At 45.0% G+C, this 27049-nt stretch overlaps 1 protein-coding gene across 3 annotated transcripts in view; it reads left to right on the top strand.

Moving 5' to 3' along the window:
• Positions 1 to 27049, top strand: part of MND1 (meiotic nuclear divisions 1) — a 165862-nt gene that overhangs the window by 134888 nt on the left and 3925 nt on the right. For 2 of the 3 annotated variants that reach the window (XM_075849684.1, XM_075849683.1), the window contains 2 exons: positions 8593 to 8637; positions 21058 to 21316. In XM_075849684.1, the coding sequence (XP_075705799.1) occupies positions 8593 to 8637; positions 21058 to 21316 (304 nt within the window). The remainder of the gene's footprint in view (positions 1 to 8592; positions 8638 to 21057; positions 21317 to 27049) is intronic. The other variant, XM_075849685.1, reaches the window with a different exon arrangement.

Raw genomic sequence — 27049 nt, 5'->3', positions numbered from 1 at the left:
AACCTACCTAGATTATTCCGAGCTTTCCTGACGCTAAACCTAACTACGGTGACGGGTGCCTGACACTAAACCTAACTACAGTGACGGGTGCCTGATGCTAAACCTAACTACGGTGACGGGTGCATGACACTAAACCTATCGAGATTATTATGAACTTTCCTGGCGCTAACAACTGATTTTATGTGAACTTCCCTGACGCTAAACCTAACTATAGTGATGGATCCCTAACACTAAACCTAACTACGGTGACGGATTCCTGACGTTAAACCTAACTAACTGTGACTGATTCCTGATGCTAAATTGAAGCTATACCTGACAGTTCCCTGACATTAAATAACCCTATTACTAAACTATCTGCTGACTTTCTAAACTAACTTTTTTTTTTTGTTTTTATTATATTTTATAAAGAAGAAAAAAAATAATCCTCAAGGACCAGGGAAATGTGGCCCTGAAGACTCAAAAGTGGTCAGTGATAGAGATCACTGACCAAAAACGTGGGTGACAAGGGGAACACAAGGACAGGAGTGGGAAGTGGATACAAGATGGTAAAACCAAAAAAATAAATGATATATTTGTTATTTTTTAACTGCTCTGCTCTGACTCTGTCCACAACCGCTCTCTTCGACTAACTAACTCCAACAGGGAGCAGGTGCGGCAGGATCTGACGTCAGAACAGGAAATTACGTATGCGATTGCTACTATTGGTCGGTCGTCACTAACTAATCAATAGCAGTAATCGCAAAGGCGGGACCACTACGATTGGTCCCTGCACAATGAGCTGTGATAGCCTGCTGTCGGAAACAGCAGGCATCACAGCTCGATGAAACCCCGGGGTAAAATGGCGTTTCTTTTTCCCGTGGACGTACTATTCCGGCGCTGAGTGCGAACGATGCACTTAGCGCAACGGAATAGTATGCCGCTGAGCGCGAACCGGTTAAGGACACAGCCTGTTTTGGCCTTGTGGACACAGACGATTTTTGCAAATCTGACGTGTTCATTTATGTGGTGATAACTTAGGAATGCTTTTACTTATGCAAGCGATTCTGAGATTGTTTTCTCGTGACATGTTGTACTTTATGATAGTGAAAAAATTTGGTCGTTAAATTCAATATTTATTTGTAAAAAAAAACACCAAAATTGTAAGAAAATTTGCAAAAATCTGCATTTTTCTAAATTTTCATGTATCTGCTTGTAAAACAGATCGTAATATCACACAAAATAGTTACTAGTTAACTTTTCCCATATGTGTACTTTATGTTTGCATCATTTTATGAACGGCCTTTTATTTTTCCAGGACGTTACAAGGCTTAGAAATTTAGCAGCAATTTCTCAAATTTTCAACAAAATTTCAAAAGGCTATTTATTCAGGGACCAGTTCAGTTCTGAAGTGGCTTTGAGGGCCTTGTATAATAGAAAGACCCCAATCACCCCATTTTAAAAACTGCACCCCTCAAAGTATTCAAAACAGCATTCTTAAACTTTCTTAACCCTTTAGGCGTTTCACGGGAATTAAAGCAAAGTAGAGGTGAAATTTTCAAATGTTTATTTTTTTTTTTTGCTAAATTCATTTGTATTACAGTTTTTTCTATAACACAAGGTTTTACCAGAGAAACGCGACTCAATATTTATTGCCCAGATTCTGAAGTTTTTAGAAATATCCCACATGTGTCCCTAGTGTGGTAATAGACTGAAACACTGGCCCCAGAATCAAAGGAGTACCTAGAGGATTTTGGGGCCTCTATTTTATTAGAATATATTTTAGGCACCATGTCAGGTTTGAAGAGGTCTTGTGGTGCCAAAACAGTGGAACCCCCCCCCCAAAGTGACCCCATTTTAGAAACGACACCCCTTAGGGAATTTTTCTAGGGGTATAGTTAGCATTTTGAGCCCACAGGTTTTTTGTTCAATTTATTGGAAGTAGTCTGTGAAAATGAAAATCTTTTTTTGAAAAAACATAGAAATGTTTAATTTTTACAATGAATAAAGGAGAAAAATCACCCCAAAATTTGTAAAGCAATTTGTCCCGATTACAGCAATACGCCATATGTGGTAATAAACTGCTGTTTGGACCTACGGCAAGACTCAGAAGGGAAGGAACAATATTTGGCTTTTGGAGCTCAAATTTAGCTGGAATGGTTTTCGGGTGTCATGTCGCATTTGCAAAACAGTGGAAACCTACTACTTTTTTTCTGAAAAAACATACAATGTTTTAGTTTTTACAAGGAATAAAGGAGAAAAAGTACCCCAACATTTGTAAAGCAATGTCTCCCAATTACGCCAATACCCCATATGTGGTAATAAACTGCTGTTTGGACCCACGGCAGGGCTCAGAAGGGAACAAGCGCCATTTGGATTTTGGAGCTCAGATTTTGCTGGAATGGTTGCTGGAAGGCCATGTCGCATTTGCAGAGCTCCTGAGGTACAAATAAGAGGAGTAGCCCCCAAAAGTTTTGGAAACGACACCCCCTAAAGTATATATCTAGTGGAGTAGGGAGTATTTCGGGCCCAAGTTTTTTGTAGGAAATTATGCAAAGTCCATGTGAAGAATTTAAATCTGATTTTCTTCTTACAAATTTCCTACAAAGTACATTAAACTGAATAATTGCACCCCAACATTGATTATGCCTGTTCTTCTATGTTTATAAATACCCCCATCTGCTGCTTCATCAAATGGTGGGCCCCAAAAGGAGCACGCTGCAGCTTTCAGGACACAATTTTTTCTGAATTATATTCCCTGTTCCACGCCTTTAGGGGATTTCAGCTGGCAGAATGATGTAACACCTCCAGAATTGTCTCCATTTTCAAAATTAAACCCCCTGCGCATTTTAAGCCCACATTTTGGTTCAGAACTTATGCAAAGCTGGTGTGAAAAATTTGATTTGAGTTTTTTTTCACAAGTGTCATTTTAACGGTATATTTGTCATGCAAATTTCATGATACTGAAGGAATGCACCCCAATATTTATTGCACCATTTCTTCTGTGTTCAGTAATATCTCTATTTTGGCCATAGTCTGCTGCCTAGGCACACGACAGAGCCCGAAAATATACATCATCCATAGGAGTTACTCCATTTTGAAAACTGTACCCCCTAAACTATTCATCTAGGGATGTAGTGATAAAAGTTTTTATAGCGGAAAATAATGGGGATTAGGTGTAAAAAAAAAAAGAAAATGTGCCATTCTGGTACAGCATATATAAATGGCATGTATTCTCACAATTTATTCCTTTACTCTGTTACTCCTATGTTTAGAAAAATGCTGCGTTTCTTGGGGATCAAACAATAGAGGGGCGCCAATTTTTACTGGTAAAAAAGGCTTGTCCCTAACAGTGAATTTTTGCCTATAGTTACTGCATGACCATATAATGCCAAAGAAAGCTGTTGACCATCAAACATAGTGCTAGTTTGATATATAGTAAGTTAGCAAGCAAGGAAAAATTGTCCTGTAGTGAAGGGCAATCTATCTAAAAATTGGAGGAAAAAAATCGATGCAACAGTGTTGAAACTAAAGCGTGTTCACAGGATAAAAAAACCGTTGCAGGGAATTATATTCGTCATCTTTTTTCAAAGGGACTGGATGTGCAACGCCTCTTTAGCACCATCAATCACTATATGAGAGACGGACGTGCCAAGTGACGTTGGTACATCATAACAGGTCCCTGCCCAGGAAGGTAGGAACTGAAATGTGCGCAAAACAACCTGCCACCTGCATAATATTTAATGGACAGTTTCCAACTCCGTATATATGGATAGTAAAGGACCACCAGTCCCCAAAGTATTGTCATCTTTACTAGATGTTTTGTCGGTTTTAAGAGGTCAAGGAAGAAACAGAATAGAACTATCTAGAGTCCATACTGTATTGATCATGAACAGCTTGATATCCTCCAAAAAAAACAAAAACTGCAAGATGCCCATATCACCAGTTATGAGAATAAATATAACAGCTGAATATGGCAGAATATGGTCATTTTAACAGGCAAACACAAGCAAAAATATAAAAACCTCAGTTTATCAAAAGATATGATCATTATTCACTTCTGAAGGTATTCATCTAGGGGTATAATAAGAATTTTTAAAGCACAAGGGGTTGGCAGAAATGTATGAGGTTGTAGAGAGTAACAATTGATATTTTTTTCAGATGTATCAGTCACATTTTTTTGCAGTTGGTAACAATAGATAAAAAATGTCTGTTCCGCTTTTTTCTGTAGTACAGAAATATTCCATATGTTTTATTCATCTAGGGGTATAATGAGAATTGAATTTTTAGTTTTGTTTAGTTATTTTGTGTTCAAGTTTGTAATCGGGCAATAAAGCAAGTGGCATAAGGATATATATTACTTATTTTTATAAAACCTCCCTAACTACAGGGTGGGCCATTTATATGGATACACCTAAATAAAATGGGAATGGTTGGTGATATTAACTTCCTGTTTGTGGCACATTAGTATATGGGAGGGGGGAAACTTTTCAAGCTGGGTGTTGACCATGGTGGTCATTTTGAAGTCGGCCATTTTGTATCCAACTTTAGTTGGTTTTAACGTTACTTTATTCTTTCATGAGTTATTTACAAGCTTCACTTTGTTTACACCCATTGACATGTCGTAGAGGTAAACACGTGAGGAGCGGATAGAAATTGTATTGATGTCTGGTGAAAGCAGTACCCGGGTCATTGCAGCAGATTTCAATGCAAGACACCCTACGAGACCACCCATCTCCCATGCAACAGTTTGCAAACTGCTTGCCAATTTTCGTGAAACTGGTTCAGTGTTAGATTTGCCCAAATGTGGACGCATGAAAACTGTCACTAATGAAGAAACATCAGTGGCTGTCCTAGCTTCATTCAGCAAGAGCCCACAGCATAGCACTCGCCGCATGTCACTGGAGAGTGGCATCAGTCGAACATCCCTTCGGCGGATATTAGCTACTCACAAATGGCACCCTTACAAACTCCAGCTGCTGCAGCATCTCAACGAGGATGACCCAGATCGGCGCACTGAATTTGCAGAATGGGCAAAACAAAAATCGGAACAGGACCCTCAGTTTACACAGAACATTTTGTTCAGTGATGAGGCAAACTTTTATGTGAATGGTGAAGTTAACAAACAAAGACTGTTGGAACACAAAAATTTATGGTATGGTGTGGTATATGGGGTAGAAAGATAGTGGGGCCATTCTTCATCAATGGAAACGGCCACGGGATATCTGAAATTGCTATATGATGATGTGTTTCCCTCTTTATGCACTGAAGCTGGCATGTTCCCTGAGTTTTTCCAGCAAGATGGTGCACCACCACATTATGGGTGTCAGGTCCGAGCATTCCTAGATGAACAGTTTCCTGGAAAGTGGATTGGTCGTCGTGGGCCAGTTGAATGGCCCCCTAGGTCTCCCGATCTGACCCCCTTAGACTTTTATCTTTGGGGTCATCTGAAGGCAATTGTCTATGCTGTGAAGATACGAGATGTGCAGCAACTGAAACTACGGATACTGGAAGCCTGTGCTACCATTTCTTCTGCGGTGTTGCTATCAGTGTGTGAAGAGTGGGAGAAGAGGGTTGCATTGACAATCCAACACAATGGGCAGCACTTTGAACACATTTTATAAGTGGTCAGAAACTTGTAAATAACTCATGAAAGAATAAAGTAACGTTAAAACCAGGCACACCATTGTTTTTCTTGTGAAATTATCGATAAGTTTGATGTGTCACATGACCCTCTTCCCATTGAAAAAACTAAAGTTGGATACAAAATGGCTGACTTCAAAATGGCCGCCATGATCAACACCCAGCTTGAAAAGTTTCCCCCCCTCCCATATACTAATGTGCCACAAACAGGAAGTTAATATCATCAACCATTCCCATTTTATTTAGGTGTATCCATATAAATGGCCCACCCTGTATTCCTAGCCAACTATCGCTATCTACCTATATAATTATATCTAACTAATCCCTAATAATCTAAACTTGTATGTCATCCGTAAATTCACTATCAGTAAAATTTCTCTCTCTCCCTCCCGCTCTCTATTTCTCTCTCGCTCCTTTCTCTCTATTCTATCCCTGTCTCTCTTTCTCTATTATTTGTATTTTTTTTTAAAAAGAGAAGCTCCCACAAGCTTCTGTTAGAAGCAGAAGCAGGTGTACTAAGCAGCAGTGGAGGGGTTAATGTGGGGTTATTGCAGGAACTGTCGCTGGGCAAGTCTGATCTCTTCACTTTCACTCTCGGACTGAAGAGATCAGACGCTGACTGCCCAGTTACTGTTGTCATGCGCTGTGATTGCTCAGTCACAGAAGACTGACCAATCACAGCCATCTCCGACAGGGGACCGCTATGATTGGTCCTCTGTCGTGTTACTGTGCCGATCAACTGTCATAAACAGTTGACGGCACAGTTCTGTCACCTTGTCTGACAGATATTAGCCAGGACGAATCGGTACGTCCCAGTGGCTTAAAGCACTTCAATACAAGACGTACCGGTGCGTCCTGGTGCGGTAAGGGGTTAAGTGTAAATGTGTAAACAAACACAGCGTAGGCCTGCAGCTCAAGCCTGATTGCAATGGCCTCTGAGCAATCTACTATCAGAGCCGTGACCAGGTATGATTGAACAAATGTCTGTGCCAATCTGGTCATCTGAGATCTGATTAGTCTGAACCTTCCCACATGCAAGGTGCTGGATATATATACACTACCGTTCAAAAGTTTAGGCTCACTTAGAAATTTCCTTATTTTTGCAAGAAAAGCACAGTTTTTTTCAATGAAGGTAACATTAAATTAATCTATACATTGTTAATGTGCTAAATGACTATTCTAGCTGCAAACGTCTGGTTTTTAATGCAATATCTACATAGGTGTATAGAGGCCCATTTCCAGCAACCATCACTCCAGTGTTCTAATGGTACATTGTGTTTGCTAACTGTGTTAGAAGGCTAATGGATGATTAGAAAACACTTGAAAACCCTTGTGCAATTATGTAGCACCGCTGTAAACGGTTTTGCTGTTTAGAGGAGCTATAAAACTGACCTTCCTTTGAGCTATTTGAGAATCTGAAGCATTACATTTGTGGGTTCGATTAAACTATCAAAATGGCTAGAAAAAGAGAGCTTTCATGTGAAACTCGACAGTCTATTCTTGTTCTTAGAAATGAAGGCTTTTCCATGCAAGAAATTGCCAAGAAACTGAAGATTTCCTACATCAGTGTGTACTAATCCCTTCAGAGGACAGCACAAACAGGCTCTAACCAGAGTAGAAAGAGAAGTGGGAGGCCCCGCTGCACAACTGAGCAACAAGACAAGTAGAGTCTCTAGTTTGAGAAATAGACGCCTCACAGGTCCTCAACTGGCAGCTTCATTAAATAGTACCCGCAAAACGCCAGTGTCAACGTCTACAGTAAAGAGGCGACTCCGGGATGCTGGTCTTCAGGGCAGAGTGGCAAAGAAAAAGCCATATCTGAGACTGGCTAATAAAAGGAAAAGATTAATATGGGCAAAAGCACACAGACATTGGACAGAGGAAGATTGGAAAAAAGTGTTATGGACAGACGAATGGAAGTTTGAGGTGTTTGGATCACATAGAAGAACATTTGTGAGACACAGAACAACTGAAAAGATGCTGGAAGAGTGCCTGACGCCATCTGTCAAGCATGTTGGAGGTAATGTGATGGTCTTGGGTTGCTTTGGTGCTGGTAAAGTGGGAGATTTGTACAAGGTAAAAGGGATTTTGAATAAGGAAGGCTATCACTCCATTTTGCAACGCCATGCCATACCCTGTGGACAGCGCTTGATTGGAGCCAATTTCATCCTACAACAGGACAATGACCCAAAGCACACCTCCAAATTATGCAAGAACTATATAGGGAAGAAGCAGGCAGCTGGTATTCTATCTGTAATGGAGTGGCCAGCGCAGTCACCAGATCTCAACCCCATAGAGCTGTTGTGGGAGCAGCTTGACCATATGGTACGCAAGAAGTGCCCATCAAGCCAATCCAACTAGTGGGAGGGCCTTCTGGAAGCATGGGGTGAAATTTCTCCCGATTACCTCAGCAAATTAACAGCTAGAATGCCAAAGGTCTGCAATGCTGTAATTGCTGCAAATGGAGCATTCTTTGGCGAAAGCAAAGTTTGAAGGAGAAAATTATTATTTCAAATAAAAATCATTATTTCTAACCTTGTCAATGTCTTGACTATATTTTCTAGTCATTTTGCAACTCATTTGATAAATATAAGTGTGAGTTTTCATGGAAAACACAAAATTGTCTGGGTGACCCCAAACTTTTGAACGGTAGTGTATAGCTATACATGTTTGAGATCAGTTTATGTCCTGCCGATTATACAATTTTAGGGACTTTTGCAGCTGGAATAATAACTTGTTTTCTTTCAGTATCACTATGATATTGGACTCTTGAATAGTGATCTAAATAAAGTGAAATCCTATTTTTTTCTTCTGGTGTCCTTATGGTATTGTTATATTGGCTACGATGTGCTGTAAGCGGGTCAATAGTTTGCTCAATTAAACAACCTCTTGCTTCAAGTACAGAGAAAGTTTGCCGTACAGTTGTAAAATGTTGTTCTACATGTAAATATGTTTTTATTTAATCACTTTTAGGCGAAGCAAACAAAGTGGCTAAAGAAGCAGTTAACAGATGGACTGGTAAGTTGCGTTTTTTTGTCCTCATCTTTCTTCTCAGATATGCTTGTTATGTAAGGGTGGCTTTACATTCTTCTCTAATACGTTCGATTTAGCAATTTAGATGTCTCAATTTATATTAGCTAATGGAGGCCATGGACCGGTATTTTTTTTAGTTTACCAGATAATAAAATCGAACACTTTATATGTATAGACCTATTCATGGAACGTGTGATTTTAAGCATCATTAAATAATCACTTTGTTTTCAACAAACTTTGCATAAATCAATAGCACAAGCGAATATAAGAAATTTTGAAATATGTATTTTTAGAGAAAAATGCCTCTTTCTCCACTTATCAGACTCCCCCATCCCTCCTGACTGTAAATTTACTACTTTTTCCGTCTCTTATGGACTATCAGCTCACTTGAGGGATCATTAATATAATGAGACTAGCATATACATCTCAAAATAACAGATTGCCAGTCAGATTTACACTGACAGGCAATAATGCTCTGGTATACGAAGTATACCACAGCATTATAGCAGCGATCGGAACATCGCACAGTAAAGTCCCCTAGTGGGACTAATAAAATCAGTCATCAAAGTGAAATAAAGATTATTAATAAAAAGTACAGTAAAAAAATAAATCTATTTTTTTCCATAAAAAGTGGTTTTATTTAGTAAAAGTGTAAAAAAAAAAAAAAAAGTACACATATGTGGTATCGCCGCGACCGTAATGACTCCATTAATAAAGTTAATATGTAATTTAAACCGCAAAGTGAACACCGTAAAAAAAAAACGCCAAAAACTATGGCAAAATTGCAATTTTTTTCCATTGCCCCCCAAAAAAGTCATAATAAAAATGAATCAATAAGTCCCATGTACCCCAAAACAGTACCATTCAAAACTACGTCTTGTCCCGCAGAAAACAAGCCCAAAAAATCACTACATTGATGGAAAAATAAAAAAATTACGGCTCTTGGAAAGCGATGATGCAAAAACAAATAATTTTAGTTCAAAAGTGTTTTTATTGTGCAAAAGTCGTAAAACATAAAAAAACCTCCACATATGTGGTATCGCCGTAATCGTACCGACCCATAGAATAAAGGTCACATGTTAATTACGTCGCACAGTGAACGGCGTCAATTTAAAAACGCATAGAACAATGGCGGAATTTCAGTTATTTTTATAATCCCCCCCCAAAAAGGTTAATAAAAGTTAATATAAAAATTATATGTACCCAAAAATGGTGCCATTAAAAAGCACAACTAATCCCGCAAAAAACAAGTCCTCATACAGCTATGTAGACGAAAAAATAAAAACGTTATAGCTCTTTGAATGCGACTATAGAAAAACGAATAAAATAGCTTGGTCATTAAGGCCTAAAATGGGCTGGTCACTAAGGGGTTAAGCAAGAAAATTACATAATTATATAAATTACGATATTCAACAGCTGGGTAGAGACTTGAGACTGCACGACCACTGGCCAATCAGGGAGCAAGCACTCAACTGCTGTATGACGTACGCTCACTGTCATCCATATTCGGCGTCTGTCAAACTCCAATGCGCATGCGGCGGATCAGTCAAGACCGGAAATGACATATCGCTCTGGTCGCTTGGATACAGATCGCTGGTAAACAAAACCTCCTGGACAGATCTTTACAGGAAGCAGATAAGAAGACGGCAAAGAATATTATGTCCGTGATCAGCACAAAACAAAGGTAAATATACCAAGATTTACGGACACACGAAGAGGGCAATATAAAAGTACAGAAATAGAACTTATGTATCTTCATAGGAATTATTATTTTAGTATTGCATATTACCACCTAGGTAAACAGTGTGGGATCCACACGAGGGAGGAGTGTCCCTGATCACATTACGTGTTCAACGGTAACCGCCATCCAGGTTAGTGGAAACAAATGCGTAACACTTTCGTGTACACGGTCCAACACACACAAACATTTACTTGTGTATCGGACCCATAAGAACGTACATATTAAGATAAAAAAGTGTACTTTTAATATAACCCTGCTATATGTCCAAAATAATAACAATATACTGGTCCTGCAGTCCCATAATAATCTACAATAGAAAAAAGTATATTAAAAATAGTATAAAAAAAGACATGTATCACAAAATATGTTTACTGGAGGAGAACAAGGCTAAGAGTTTGAATGTAATTGAAGGCGAAAATCATCAGAAAATAGCTCTGGCTACATTAAACTCGACATTCAGACCGTTAGGTCGCAAAGAATTCAGTAAAAAAAATCCACTTAAATTCACATTTGTGCAATAACGTGTCTCTATCGCTACCCCTACAAGGTATTGGGATATAGTCAAGAATCATAAATCTTATATCCTTTTCCGTATGACCATACTCTATAAAATGTTTTGCTATGGGCAAACCGCACTTACTTTTTTCTGATTAAATATCGATGGTTATTCAATCTAGTTTTAAAATCGCACGTGGTCTCACCCACATACAACAGCTGACAGTGGCACCATAGCACATAGATAACCCAATCAGTGTCACAAGTTACATGGCGTTTAATTTTATATAATTTATGTGTCACAGTATGTTCAAATGTATTGCCCCTATGCATAAGATTGCAATTAATACATCTATGGCAGGGGTCTCAAACTCGGCCAGGTAAGTGGGGCACATATAGAAAAAATGGGAAGTTAATGGGCCGCATTACTTTCAAATTTGATTCAATACAAAATTATTGTTAATCAGTTATTTGATCTACTATAACACTACATTACTATAATAATACAGCTAGGTTTAAAATTTTAGATTTTTCTCCACGTGCTTATTTCAACAATCCAGTTTAAGTGTCGCTAAATGCAGTCCGGCGGCTCAGTTGGCAGTGTTTGGCTAGTAGATGCCGCCGCTATGCCCTCTGTTGATGCTGCCGCAGTGCCCTCTGTTGATCCTGCGCAGTGCCCTCTGTTGATGCTGCCGCAGTGCCCTCTGTTGATGCTGCCGCAGTGCCCTCTGTGGATGCTGCCGCAGTGCCCTTTGTAGATGCTGCCACAGTGCCCTCTGTAGATGCTGCCACAGTGCCCTCTGTAGATGCTGCCACAGTGCCCTCTGTAGATGCTGCCACAGTGCCCTCTGTAGATACTGCCACAGTGCCCTCTGTAGATGCTGCCACAGTGCCCTCTGTAGATGCTGCACAGTGCCCTCTGTAGATGCTGCCACAGTGCCCTCTGTACATAATGCAACACACCCCTAGATAATGCCACAGTGCCCTCTGTAGATGCTGCCACAGTGCCCTCTGTAGATGCTGCCACAGTGCCCTCTGTACATAATGCAACACACCCCTAGATAATGCCACAGTGCCCTCTGTAGATGCTGCCACAGTGCCCTCTGTAGATGCTGCCACAGTGCCCTCTGTAGATGCTGCCACAGTGCCCTCTGTAGATGCTGCCACAGTGCCCTCTGTAGATGCTGCCACAGTGCCCTCTGTAGATGCTGCCACAGTGCCCTCTGTAGATGCTGCCACAGTGCCCTCTTTAGATGCTGCCACAGTTCCCTCTGTAGATGCTGCACAGTGCCCTCTGTAGAGGCTGCCACAGTGCCCTCTGTAGAGGCTGCCACAGTGCCCTCTGTAGAGGCTGCCACAGTGCCCTCTGTAGAGGCTGCCACAGTGCCCTCTGTAGAGGCTGCCACAGTGCCCTCTGTAGAGGCTGCCACAGTGCCCTCTGTAGAGGCTGCCACAGTGCCCTCTGTAGAGGCTGCCACAGTGCCCTCTGTAGAGGCTGCCACAGTGCCCTCTGTAGAGGCTGCCACAGTGCCCTCTGTAGAGGCTGCCACAGTGCCCTCTGCAGATGCTGCCACAGTGCCCTCTGCAGATGCTGCCACAGTGCCCTCTGCAGATGCTGCCACAGTGCCCTCTGTAGATGCTGCCACAGTGCCCTCTGTAGATGCTGCCACAGTGCCCTCTGTAGATGCTGCCACAGTGCCCTCTGTAGATGCTGCCACAGTGCCCTCTGTAGATGCTGCCACAGTGCCCTCTGTAGATGCTGCCACAGTGCCCTCTGTAGATGCTGCCACAGTGCCCTCTGTAGATGCTGCCACAGTGCCCTCTGTACATAATGCAACACACCCCTAGATAATGCCACAGTGCCCTCTGTAGATGCTGCCACAGTGCCCTCTGTAGATGCTGCCACAGTGCCCTCTGTACATAATGCAACACACCCCTAGATAATGCCACAGTGCCCTCTGTAGATGCTGCCACAGTGCCCTCTGTAGATGCTGCCACAGTGCCCTCTGTAGATGCTGCCACAGTGCCCTCTGTACATAATGCAACACACCCCTAGATAATGCCACAGTGCCCTCTGTAGATGCTGCCACAGTGCCCTCTGTAGATGCTGCCACAGTGCCCTCTGTACATAATGCAACACACCCCTAGATAATGCCACAGTGCCCTCTGTAGATGCTGCCACAGTGCCCTCTGTAGATGCTGCCACAGTGCCCTCTGTAGATGCTGCCACAGTGCCCTCTGTAGATGCTGCCACAGTGCCCTCTGTAGATGCTGCCACAGTGCCCTCTGTAGATGCTGCCACAGTGCCCTCTGTAGATGCTGCCACAGTGCCCTCTGTAGATGCTGCCACAGTGCCCTCTTTAGATGCTGCCACAGTGCCCTCTGTAGAGGCTGCCACAGTGCCCTCTGTAGAGGCTGCCACAGTGCCCTCTGTAGAGGCTGCCACAGTGCCCTCTGTAGAGGCTGCCACAGTGCCCTCTGTAGAGGCTGCCACAGTGCCCTCTGTAGAGGCTGCCACAGTGCCCTCTGTAGAGGCTGCCACAGTGCCCTCTGTAGAGGCTGCCACAGTGCCCTCTGTAGAGGCTGCCACAGTGCCCTCTGTAGAGGCTGCCACAGTGCCCTCTGTAGAGGCTGCCACAGTGCCCTCTGTAGAGGCTGCCACAGTGCCCTCTGTAGAGGCTGCCACAGTGCCCTCTGTAGAGGCTGCCACAGTGCCCTCTGTAGAGGCTGCCACAGTGCCCTCTGTAGAGGCTGCCACAGTGCCCTCTGTAGAGGCTGCCACAGTGCCCTCTGTAGAGGCTGCCACAGTGCCCTCTGTAGAGGCTGCCACAGTGCCCTCTGTAGAGGCTGCCACAGTGCCCTCTGTAGAGGCTGCCACAGTGCCCTCTGTAGAGGCTGCCACAGTGCCCTCTGTAGAGGCTGCCACAGTGCCCTCTGTAGAGGCTGCCACAGTGCCCTCTGTAGAGGCTGCCACAGTGCCCTCTGTAGAGGCTGCCACAGTGCCCTCTGTAGAGGCTGCCACAGTGCCCTCTGTAGAGGCTGCCACAGTGCCCTCTGTAGAGGCTGCCACAGTGCTCTCGGTAGATGCTGACACAGTGCCCTCCGTACATAATGCAACACACCCCTAGATAATGCCACAGTGCCCTCTGTAGAGGCTGCCACAGTGCCCTCTGTAGAGGCTGCCACAGTGCCCTCTGTAGAGGCTGCCACAGTGCCCTCTGTAGAGGCTGCCACAGTGCCCTCTGTAGAGGCTGCCACAGTGCCCTCTGTAGAGGCTGCCACAGTGCCCTCTGTAGAGGCTGCCACAGTGCCCTCTGTAGAGGCTGCCACAGTGCCTTTTGTAGAGGCTGCCACAGTGCCCTCTGTAGATGCTGCCACAGTGCTCTCCGTAGATGCTGCCACAGTGCCCTCCGTAGATGCTGCCACAGTGCCCTCCGCAGATGCTGCCACAGTGCCCTCCGCAGATGCTGCCACAGTGCCCTCCGCAGATGCTGCCACAGTGCCCTCCGCAGATGCTACCACAGTGCCCTCCGCAGATGGTGCCACAGTGATGTCAGGGCCTTGCCCAGAGCTGGAGTCCCGGAGCAGAGCCGCTTCTAGCACTCTGCCTGGGATTCCAGCTCTGCTCCTGACATCACTGTCCATATATTGACAGAGATGTCAGGGGCAACCCCAGAGCTGGAGTCCCGGGCAGAGCGCTAGTAGGCTCTTCCTGGGACTCCAGCTGTGCTCCTGACATCACTGGGACTCCTGCTCTGGGGAAGCCCATGACATCATTGTCGATGTATGGACAGCAATGTCAGAGGCTAACCCAGAGCAGAGCCTATACTAGCGCTCTGCCCGGGACTCCGGGTCTGGGGAAATCCCAGACATTGTGTGTCCAAACACGGACACCGATGTCAGGGAATTCCACAGAGTCCCGTAGCAGAGCTGATACTATCGCTCTGCCCGGGTCTCCGCTCTGGGGAAGACCCTGACACACTGTCCATATATATGGACAGTGATGTCAGGGAATTCCACAGAGTCCCGGAGCAGAGCCGATACTAGCGCTCTGCCCGGGACTCCGCTCTGGGGAAGACCCTGACACACTGTCTATATATGGACAGCGATGTCAGGGAATTCCACAGAGTCCCGGAGCAGAGCCTGTACTAGCGCTCTGCACGGGACTCCGGCTCTGAGGAAGCCGCAGACATCGCTGTTCATATGTGGACAGCGATGTCAGGGAATTCCAGAGTCTCGGAGCAAATCTGATTCTAGCGGCTCTGTGTCTCGCGGGCCGCAGATGACAGCCCCAGGAGCCGCATTCGGGCCGCGTGCTTGAGACCCCTGATCTATGGCATGGAAAATTGCCTTGTTTCAGAGATCGGAGTACAGTCTGTTTACCCCTAAGAGGAATCTCACCCACCCTAGTTTTCACTAGTTTATCTCATAGAAACAAGAGGCGGGTTATTTAATTCACAAATGTGTTTATAACTGTTCCTAATTATTGGCCAATGTTTATGCAATATTTTTGAGATATTGCCACTTAGGGCATTATAAGTAGAGACAAATGGTATCCGTTTAATTTTAGTACGCTTAGATGTACTCAATAATGATTCCCTAGAGATATTATTAATTTTCGTTTTATGAGCGTATAACAAATGTCTAGGGTATCCTCTCTGCATAAAATTAGAAATCATAAGGTCTAGATATGTGTCTAAATCAGTCGGGTCATCCACAATACGCTTAACTCTCATCATTTGACTAAATGGTAGAGACCGGATCATGTTTTTGGGATGGCAACTCTCACATTTTAAAAGGGTATTACGATCTGTATCTTTTGTGTATAGCCCAGTGGTCAGAATATTATCTTTCAACATAACATTAACATCAAGGAACTGAACCTTTTCACTTGAATAAGTCATGAATGATGAAATGACTCCAAAGAGGTCACAGTGTCTGTCCAAATGAGGAAGATGGCGTCTATGTATCAAGTGCGATTTGCCAGTAGCAAATTTTACAGAGTATGGTCATACGGAAAAGGATATAAGATTTGATTCTTGACTATATCCCAATACCTTTTAGGGGTAGCGATAGAGACACGTTATTGCACAAATGTGAATTGAAGTGGATTTTTTTACTGAATTCTTTGCGACCTAACGGTCTGAATGTCGAGTTTAATGTAGCCAGAGCTATTTTCTGATGATTTTCGCCTTCAATCACATTCTGACTCTTAGCCTTGTTCTACTCCAGTAAACAGATTTTGTGATACATGTCTTTTTTTATACTATTTTTAATATGCTTTTTCTATTGTAGATTATTATGGGACTGCAGGACCACTCCAGATTAAATATATTGATATAACATCAAATGTATCAATATGACTTCGTATATGTGAATAAAATATAGACCAATTATAAGAATAATCAGACATTTGGCTCATTATGTCCAGTGATCAGTATATTTGATATTATATTGTTATTATTTTTGACAAATAGCAGGGTTATATTAAAAGAACACTTTTTTTATTTTAATATGAACGTTCTTATGGGTCCGATAAACGAGTAAATGGTTGTGTGTTGGACCGTGTACGTGAAAGTGTTACGCGGTTGTTTCCACTAACCTGGATGGCGGTTACCGTTGAACACGTAATGTGATCAGGGACACTCCTCCCTCGTGCGGATCCTATACTGTATACCTAGGTGGTAAAATGCAATACTAAAATAATAATTCCTATGAAGATACATAAGTTCTATTTCTGTACTTTTATATTGCCCTCTTCGTGTGTCCGTAAATCTTGGTATATTTACCTTTGTTTTGTGCTGGTCACGGACATAATATTCTTTGCCGTCTTCTTATCTGCTTCCTGTAAAGATCTGTCCAGGAGGTTTTGTTTACCAGCGATCTGTTTCCAAGCGACCAGAGCGATATGTAATTTCCGGTCTTGACTGATCCGACGCATGCGCATTGGAGTTTGACAGACGCCGAATATGGATGACAGTGAGCGTACGTCATACAGCAATTGAGTGCTTGCTCCCTGATTGGCCAGTGGTCGTGCAGTCTCAAGTCTCTACCCAGCTGTTGAATATCGTCATTTATATAATTATGCAATTTTCTTGCTTAATATTTCTGTATGTTATGTGTTGTTTTTAAACAAGCTCACGTGTTCACTTGTGTATCAATTTATATTGCCTTGATACTCTTTTGATGTTTTTATCACGCTATTTTGAGATGTATATGCCAGTCTCATTATTTTAATGAGATTGATTTATGTATATTGGATACACACTATATAAACCACTGATTATGCATGTATCACTATACTTGAAAAAGGTCCCAAGGTGGGATGGAAACGTTGCATTTGCCGTGTTGGCACAATAAACCACACTTTTTTTTCCTTTATTACCGGAGTGCTGCAGGATTTATTTCTGGGATATCTATATGGTCTTTGGATCAAGACCACTTGCTGGCACCCTTTGTTATTGGACTTTCTTGTTTGGAAACCGAGTGCTGCTGCTTCTCTTTGCTGATAGATATATATATATATATATATATATATATATATATATATATATATATATATATACAGGATTCTTCTCTGAGTGCAGTGTATAGAAGACATGATGGCACTTAGGCTCCGTCCACTAGCTCAAAGACATCTGTGAATTAAAGAGAGCCTGCTGCAGGGAAAACTGTTAAAAATGCAGAGTATGAGTCATATAATGGCCAGAAATAGTGTTATTATTCATTTACACACATATGACAGAAAACTCACCTAAACGTTTAGGTATGCATTAACCCCTTCTCGCAAAATCACGTGCAGTTACGTGGTGGGCGCTTGTGTGTCAGCGCATTCCCACGTAACTGTACGTGATGGAGCTGGCTCAGAAGCTGAGCAAGTGTCCTCACCGCCAGGTGTCGGCTGTATATTACAGCTGACACCCCGCTGTAATAGCCAGGACCGGAGCTAGCCTCCGATATGGTCGGTTAACATCTTAGATGCAGCGATCAAAAGCGATCACTGCATCTAGGTGGTTTCTAGCCTGTCGGCACCCCTGAGACATAGAAAAAAGTAAATGTCATTTATAATGCAATGTGAACACCGTAAAAAAAAAAAAATATTGTCAGAATTGCTGCTTTTTGGTCACCTTGCTTGCCAAAAAATGGAGGAAGAAGTGATCAAAAAATCGCATGTACCCCAAAATGGTACCAATGAAAACTAGAGATTGTTCCGCAACAAATAAGCCCTAACACAGCTCTGGCTCTCAGAATATGGCGACGCAAAATGTGCAGAGCGTTCCAAAAGCGGATAAGATTGGACACCATTTATTTGTGCGACACTATCCACACATCTATGGATTATTACTTATTTACCGCATTATTATACCCTCTTATTATGCCATGATGTACTCCGCACATATTACATATGCCCTCATGTACTCAGCACAGATTACATATGCCCCCACATTATAAACTGAAATACCAGTAAAACTCCAAACAGAACAACTATCAAGCAAAATCTGCGCTCTAAAAGCCAAATGGCGCTCTGTCCGTTTTGAGCTCTGCCATGCGCCCAAACAGCAGTTTAGTGCCACACATGGGGTATTACCGTACTCGGGAGAAATTGGGTAACAAATTGGTTGGTGCTTTTTCTCCTATAACCCCTTGTGAAAATAAAAAATTGGGAGCAAAAACTACATATTTTTGGGGAAAAATTTATTTTTCATTTTCACTGCCTAATTCTAATAAAATCTATGAAACACCTGTGGGATCAAAATGTTTACTACACCCCTAGATGAATGCCCTGAGCGGTATAGTTTCCAAAATGGAGTCACGTCTCAGGGGTTTCTACTGTACTGGTACCTCAGGGGCTCTGCAAATGCGACATGGTGCAAATAGACAATCAAGCAAAATCAAGGCCAAGTAGCACTCCTGCCATTCTGAGCCCTGCTGTGTATCCAAACAGTAGTTTATGACCACATATGTGGTATTGCCGTACTCAGGAAAAATTGCTTTACAAGTCTTGGGGCACTTTTTCTCCTTTTATTCCTTGTTAAAATTAAAATTTTCACTGCCTAATTCCAATAAATTCAGCAAAAAAACTGTGGGGTCAAAATGCTCACTATAGGGGGCGTGGCTTTGCGATGGCGGAGTAAGGACGCGTGAGCTTGGAGCTCCGGACCAACATCACTTCCATTACACTATCCCGGGTCCCACTAACCTGCTCCGTCGATGCGATGACCAAGGGGAGACAGCACAAATCCCAGTTGGTCACTCCGGGTCCCTTCTCGATGGACCGATATCTCCGGTCCGGCCGTGACGGGTCCTCGCTGCGGCCCTCCTCCATTCCAGCTACAGGCCGCAGCCGATCCCCAATGTTGCGTGGGGACTCCCCGCCCTCCGGCACCGCAGCTCCCGCCGGATCCTCCAGGGATCAACAGGATGGGGCCTTCACTGCTTCATCCCCGGAGGTAGGTCCAGATACAGGGACCGTGGCAGGGTAGGTGCCTCCGGGGAGAGCTGCCGCTCCCCTCCCCCAGCAGATTCCTCCAGAGCCCAGACAGGAACATGGCCGCCGGGCACTAAAAGGTGCGTCTGAAAAGGCACCACTCCCCACCGCCGCTCTCCCGCAGCCCCACGTGGAAGACTTGACACCCCTGAGCCAGGGCACGCCAGCCATATTAAGGGGCCCGCTCATCACCTCCGCGGACCGTGGGGACCCCCATCCAATCTCTCCTACCGGCCCCCCTCCTTCCATGGAACGGACACTGGCAGAGTTATGGGAGATGGTGAGGGCATTGCCGACGAAATTAGATTTGGACGCTCGTCTCGTCCGTATGGAAGAGAAACATGACCGGGCCATAGGGGAGGTGTCTCAGGATTTACGAGCATTAACTGCACGGGTAGACGCCCTGGAGCGCCAGAATTCTGACCACATCACGGATATCTCGGTTCTCTCTCAGTCAGCGGACACGCAAGCTACCCAAATGAGAGCCTGCACCTGGACGACGTGGAGAATAGGGGGAGGCGGAACAACCTAAAGCTGAGGGGCATCTCAGAATCTGTGCCGCCCGAGGATCTATACGAAGTTGTCACCCATATTTTTAATAAGCTTATGGACAGACCTCGTGACTCGGCCATTGAAATGGACAGGGTGCACCGCCTAGCAGGTCCACGGAACAGGGATAGCAACCGCCCGCGAGATGTCATTTGCAGGGTGCACTTCTACAAGCAAAAAGAGGACATAGCACGGCGAGCCTGGGAGCGGGGGGCCGTCCCCTTCCAGGGTGAGGAGGTGTCCATCTTGCCGGATGTCTCTCGGCTGACCCTTCATATGCGCAGGGTGATTCGCCCTTTGCTGGAGGCTACCAAAGAAGCTGGCGCCTCCTATAGACAGGGTCATCCCTTCCACGTCATTCTCCGCCGACAGGGACAATCCTTTGCCGTTCGCTCACCGGATGATCTGGAAGAAGCCTTCCGCTTCTTAGACATCGCTCCTGTACGCCTTCCAGACTGGACGGAGCCGCCAACATCGCTCTTCCCCAGGGGGGGTCTGTACTCGGACACTCCGCGCCCTCCTCTTCCACATCCGAGAGACGGTCCTCGGGAGCAACGGGCATCTGGACGGCGGTCGACCCGAAGACATTGATCCACCTCCGACCAGAAGGCTAATGGACCTTTGTATCTATAAGGGGGACTGTGGGGTTCTGTTTAGTTTGATCTGAGTGTCTAACCCCCCTTCTTTTTCTCCTCAGGTCTCTTCTCAGGTTTGGGCGGGAAGGATTGTTAGTAGTCCGGAGGGGAATTTAGGCGGGATAGGGGGGTATTAGTCAGGGAGGCCCAGGGAATTGTCCGAGGGACCCTTTCCCTCTCTCACATCGCGTCGCGGTGGGAGATCGGGAACTTTCATGCACCCGTTGCAGTAGGCCGCATGAGTCCGGGGCTCCCCACTAGGTTCCGTGCTGTACCGTCGTGCTTAGGGGATATTTACTCCCGGGTCCGGCAATACACGCGAAGTATTGATTAGGGGTTGTGTACCCCGCGGTTAGTGGGACGCTAGTGTCCCTCTTCTCGGCCCTCATTCTTGTATACGGGGGTCCTAATTTCTTTTCCCGCCTTTTCCTCCCCTTTCTGTCTCCCCTCTGTGGCTCCATATGTCTAACATTACGGTTGTTTCCCTGAATGCACAGGGCCTGAACGTTCCAGAGAAGAGATCCTCCATCCTCCGTCTCCTATGGAAAAAGAAAGCGCATGTGGCGTTCCTCCAGGAAACTCACTTCCGGGCGGGCAGCGTTTCGCGGTTGACGGACTCTCGCTATACGGAGGGGTATCACAGTACCTCACCAGACTCCAAGACCAAGGGGTTCTCTATCCTGATCTCCCGCACTCTACCCTGGGAACACGTGGAGACTCGTACAGATGGAGCGGGACGGTACATCTTCGTGAAGGGTAGGTTGGCTAACACACTGTTCACACTGGCCACATGCTATCTCCCGAACACTGGTCAGGTCGCCTTCTTTGAAGGGGTCCTGACGGAGTTGGATGGTTTTTCGAAAGGCACCCTCATACTAGGGGGGGACTTGAACCTCACATTGGACCCGACTATAGACTCCTCACGGGGACACTCGTCGCTAACCAGATCGGCACATCGCCGGGTGCGGCGGCTGTTACATGATCACCAACTGATAGACACGTGGAGGCTTATGCACCCGACGACTAAAGACTACACCTTCTTTTCGGCCCCCCACAACACATACACCAGACTAGACTACTTCTTTCTGCGACACTCCCATCTCTCCACTCTCTCCTCAGTCGCTATAGACAACATAACCTTCTCGGATCACGCCCTCATTACACTCTCTCTCTGTCTCCCTGCAGCCCACCCTCGCTCCTGGCAGTGGCAGTTAAATGACTCGCTTCTGCAGGACCCGACAGTAATCACAGAAATACACAGGGATTTACGGGAGTACTTTGCTACGAATGCAACTCCAGATGTAAGTCCACTTAGCGTCTGGGAGGCCCATAAGTGCGTGATCCGAGGTTCATTTATTCGGATCGGATCTAAACTCAAAAGGGAACGGACGGCTCACTTGGGCGACCTGTTATCCCGTATACATCTCCTCGAGCAGACTCACAAGGCCTCCCTGGACCGGGGGTGGGGGCGGAGCTGGGGCAGTTGCGTGTTCAGGTCCGGTCTCTTTGTCTTGCCAAGGCTAGGGTCTCCATAGTAAAGTGTAGGCGACACTTCTATGAATTCAGTAACAAACCAGGCAGGACTCTGGCACGGGCACTGCGGAAAACCAGGTCACGAACCTATGTCCCCCAAGTGCAGACACCCGGAGCTGGGAGTGTACATCGCCCTCAGGACATCTCGGAAGCCTTCCGGGCGTACTACCACTCACTTTACAATCTCCCGCGGACCTCCCCTTCCGCAGAGGGGGGAACTAGCCGGGAGCAAATGGAGGCATACCTCCTCTCCTCGGGGATGAAAAGTATCCCACAGGAAGCCCTAGCGGCCCTGGAAGAGCCGATTTCCCTAGAGGAGTGGTCCTGGGCCCTGAAGGATTCCCCGGTGGGGAAGGCGCCGGGCCCGGATGGTCTTCCCATTCAGTACTATAAGATTTGCTCAGACCTCCTTGGTCCTCACTTCCTGCAGGCCTATAATTCCCTCACAGACGGGTGCCCTCTTCCCCAGGATGCCCCGCGGGCTTACATTACGGTCATACCCAAGGAAGGGAAGGACCCCACCAGCTGCCAAAATTTCCGTCCCATCTCCCTGCTAAATGTAATCTCAAGTTGTTTGCGAAGATCCTAGCCCATAGACTTACCCCCCTTCTCCACAGTGTGATCCATTATGATCAGGTGGACTTCATGCTCCAGAGGGAAGCTAGGGATAATACTACTAGGGCTATTAACCTGATTTACCATGCGACTGCCTCATCTCTGCCCATGCTGCTACTGTCCACGGACGCTGAGAAAGCGTTTGACAGAGTGGATTGGGACTTCATGACGGCCACTTTGCGGCACGTCGGACTGGGTCCTCACATGATGCATTGGATCTCGAGTCACTACTCATCTCCGTCCGCCAGGGTTAAGGTGAACGGTACCTTATCATCGCTGCTCTCTATCTCCAATGGCACGCGGCAGGGTTGTCCCCTGTCTCCCTTGATCTTTATTCTGTGCCTGGAACCCTTCCTCTGTCGGGTTCGCTCCAATCCAGATATAGCGGGAGTATTAATGGGGGGAAGATCGCATAAAGTTGCGGCGTATGAGTATGACCTTCTGTTCTTCCTCACTGCTCCCAGGATCTCCCTGCCCAACCTCATGGCGGAGATGAGTGGATACTCGAAGTTGTCTAATTTTAAAATTAATTACCAGAAATCTAAGGCCCTAAACATATCATTGCCACAGTCTCTAGTTGAGGACTTATCGGGGTCCTTCTCCTTCAAGTGGGCTAGAGACTCGCTCCAATACTTGGGGGTCCAGCTCTCCAGGGATCTCTCTCGCCTTTACGCAGTTAACTATCCTCCTCTCCTGCAACGGGTAAAGAGCGATTTGGATTCCTGGACGAAGGGCACCTTCACATGGTTCGGCAGATGTGCAATCTTCAAAATGAATATTCTCCCACGGATATTGTACTTCTTCCAAGCCCTACCGATCCACATCCCCCGCACTTTTTTCCGAACGCTGCTGTCCTTGCTCCACCGTTTCATCTGGATGGGGAAACCGGCCGTATAGCCAGCTCCACACTCTTTCGCTCTAAGAGGGAAGGGGGCGTGGGGCTCCCTGACTTTATTTCCTACCACCAGGCCTAGCACTTGACGCGTATCCTGGACTGGTTTCGCCATACGGAGGCCAAACAATGGGTGTCAATGGAACAGTCTTCTATTACTGTTCCACTACAGGCTCTGCCCTGGCTGGGCAGCGATACCCCTCTGATAGCGAAGGTACATCCGACGATAGGGCCCTCATTGACAGTAGTGTTAAAGGTCTTTCCTTGGAAAGAGTTTTCCCCATCTCCGTCCCCCATGTTCCCGGTCTTGGGTAACCCGGCGTTTCCTCCAGGGCGGGAGGGGGGTACTTTTCGGAGTTGGTTGCAGGCAGGCAGGGGCCCCGCCTCCCATTACCTGCACAGGGAGTCATGGATGACCGGCACGCAACTTTTGTCCTTGACAGATCCTCTCCCCCTCACTCCCTGGCAGGTTACTCAGCTGAGACACTTCCTGAGGTCCTTACCAAACGCTGCGGAATATGCACGGGACAAAACGCAGTATGAACTCCTTTGCGCAGGCTCGGGCTCGATGCAGCACACTTTATCCAGACTATATTCCCTACTGATCTCCCCATCTACCCTATCCACACCCACATATTTGCTACATTGGGAAAGGGATTTGGGTATTTCTGCCTCGGCTGAACAACAAGATAGGGTTTACACGATGACACACAAATCGTCCATGGCCAGCAGGTATCAAGAAGCGGGATTTAAAATTTTAACGTGCTGGCATAGGGTGCCTTCCAGATTACATGCCATGATTCCGGCGGTCTCCCCGCTGTGCTGGAGATGTGGTGACCAGGTGGGAACGATCCTCCATGTTTTTTGGGAATGTCCGAGGCTGACTGATTTTTGGTCAGAAGTGTGGCGCATCACTTCTAAATTCACGGACTTCCCGCTCCCATGTACACCGGCCTTCTTCTTACTCCATATGTGCGAGGTTCCACTATCCTCATATCGTCGCTCTGTGGTCCGCCATCTGTTGAACGCTGCCAGGGCCTGCATACCAGCGCTGTGGAGACAATCTGTTGCGCCGTCGCTCAGCATGTGGTTTAATAAGATACAGGAGATCATGAGGATGGAGGATCTTACGGCATCCATGAGAGGTACTCACGCCAAGTTCATGAAGACCTGGTATCACTGGGTCAGGTTCCAGTCTTCAGTGGAGTTCAGGAACATCGTAGCCTCCTGATTTGTACACTTTGCAGGGCATATATCACCAGAATTAGTCCTTTACCCCCCCCCCCCCCCCCTCACCTGTCTTCCCTTCTTTCTCTTCTCTTTGTTCTTTCCCCCTCTTAAGTTATGTTTCACTGTGGGCCTCGTGCATGTCTGCAGGTTCGGGATGCAAGGGCCTAGACCCAATTGATGTTGTTATTTCTCTGATTGCACACGCATCATACAAGATGACCTCATTTTCCGGCCTGCGTGCCGAAGTGTTATATGCTTGCAGATTCTTTATGCTTCATCGTGTTATGTTTGAAAAACTGATAAATAAAAGAATTTATAAAAAAAAAAAAATGCTCACTATACCGCTAGATAAATTCCTTGAGGGTGTAGTTTCCAAAATGGGGTAACTTTTGCAGGGTTTGCACTGTTTTGTCCCCTCGGAGGCTTCGCAAATGTGAACTGATGCCGCAAACCATTCCAGCAAAACTTGAGCTCCAAAAGTCAAATGGTGCTCCTTCCTTTCTAAGCCCTGCTGTGTGTTCAAATAGTAGTTTATTACCACATATGGGGTATTGCTGTGTTCAGAAGCACTTGCTTTACAAATGTTGGGGTGCTTTTTCTCCTGTATTGTGAAAATGAAAAAATCTCTGCTAAAACTACATTTTATTAGAAAAAAGTTAAATTTTCAATTTCACGGCCTAATTTCAATAAATTCTGCAAAAAAACCTGAGGGGCCAAAATGCTTACTTTACCCCTAGAAATATTCTTCGAGGGGTTTAGTTTCCAAAATGGGGTCACTTTTGGGGGGTTTCACTGTTTTGGTCCCTCCAGGGCGTTGCTAACACGACATGGCACTGAAAACGAATCCAGCAAAATCTGCGCTCCAAAATCCAAATAGCGCTCCTTCCCTTCTGAGCCCTGCCATGGGTCCAAACAGCAGTTTATTACCACATACGGGGTATTTCCGTAATTGGTAGAAATTGCTTCACAAATGTTGGGATTGCCGTTTCTCTTTTATTCCTTCCGTGTTATTTTCAGAAAAAAAAGTAGATTTTCATTTTTACAGACTAATTCCCATAAGTGTAGCAAAAAACCTGTGGGTTCAAAATGATGACTATACCCCTAGATAAATTCCTTGAGGGTGTAGTTTTGGGGGGGTTCCACTGTTTTTGCACCACAAGACCTCTTCAAACCTGACATGGTGCCTAAAATATATTCTAAAAAAAAAAAGAAGGCCCCAAAATTCACTATGTGGTTTTTTGCTTCTGAGGCCTGTGTTTCAGTCCATTAAGACACTAGGGCCACATGTGGAATATTTCTAAAAACTGCAGAATCTGGGCAATATATATTGAGCTGCGTTTCTCTGGTAAAAACTTCTGTGTTACAGGAAAAATGTATTACAAATGAATTTTGGCAAAAAAAATATGGAAATTCTAAATTTTACCTATTTTTGCTTTAATTCCTGTGAAACGCTTAAGGGGTTAAGAAACTTTCTGAATGCTGTTTTGAATACTTTGAGGGGTGCAGTTTTTAAAATGGGGTGATTTAAGGGGACTTTCTAATATATAAGCCCCTCAAAGCCACTTCAGAACTGAACTGGTCTTTGAAAAAATAGTGGTTTGAAATTTTCTTGAAAATGTGAGAAATTGCTGCTAAAGTTCTAAGCCTTGTAACGTCCTAGAAGAATAAAAGGACTTTTAAGAAACGGTGCCAACATAAAGTAGACATATGGAAAATGTTAACTAGTAACTATTTTCTGTGGTATGTCTTTAGAAAAATGCAAATTTTTGCACATTTTCTCCGAATTGTGGTGTTTTTCACAAATAAACACTGAATATATATCGACCAAATTTTACCACTAACATAAAGTACATTGCGTCACGAGAAAACCGTCTCAGAATCACTTGGATACAGAAAAGCATTCCAACGTGATTACCACATAAAGTGACGCATCAGATTTGAAAAAATTGGCTGTGTCCTTAAGGGGTTAAAGATATCTTTAAATATCAAAAGTTATCTTTCATTTGTACAGGGCTTATAATAAATGTTCTTCTTTTCTAAGATGCAGTAACATGGATTTTCTGGGATCCCTGATGCACAGAGAATAAACTTCAGTGATGGAGATGGACCTGCTCATTCTCTCCTAGTGTCCTATATTCAGTATTAGAGACTCTGCCATGAGGGTAGATTAACACGTGACAGATTTGTTGCAGAAATTTCCCAACCATTCCATACATCTG

The sequence above is a fragment of the Rhinoderma darwinii genome, chromosome 1 (assembly GCF_050947455.1).
Source record: "Rhinoderma darwinii isolate aRhiDar2 chromosome 1, aRhiDar2.hap1, whole genome shotgun sequence".
Taxonomy (NCBI): Eukaryota; Metazoa; Chordata; class Amphibia; order Anura; family Rhinodermatidae; genus Rhinoderma; species Rhinoderma darwinii.
This window is presented reverse-complemented; position numbering and strand designations above follow the sequence as displayed.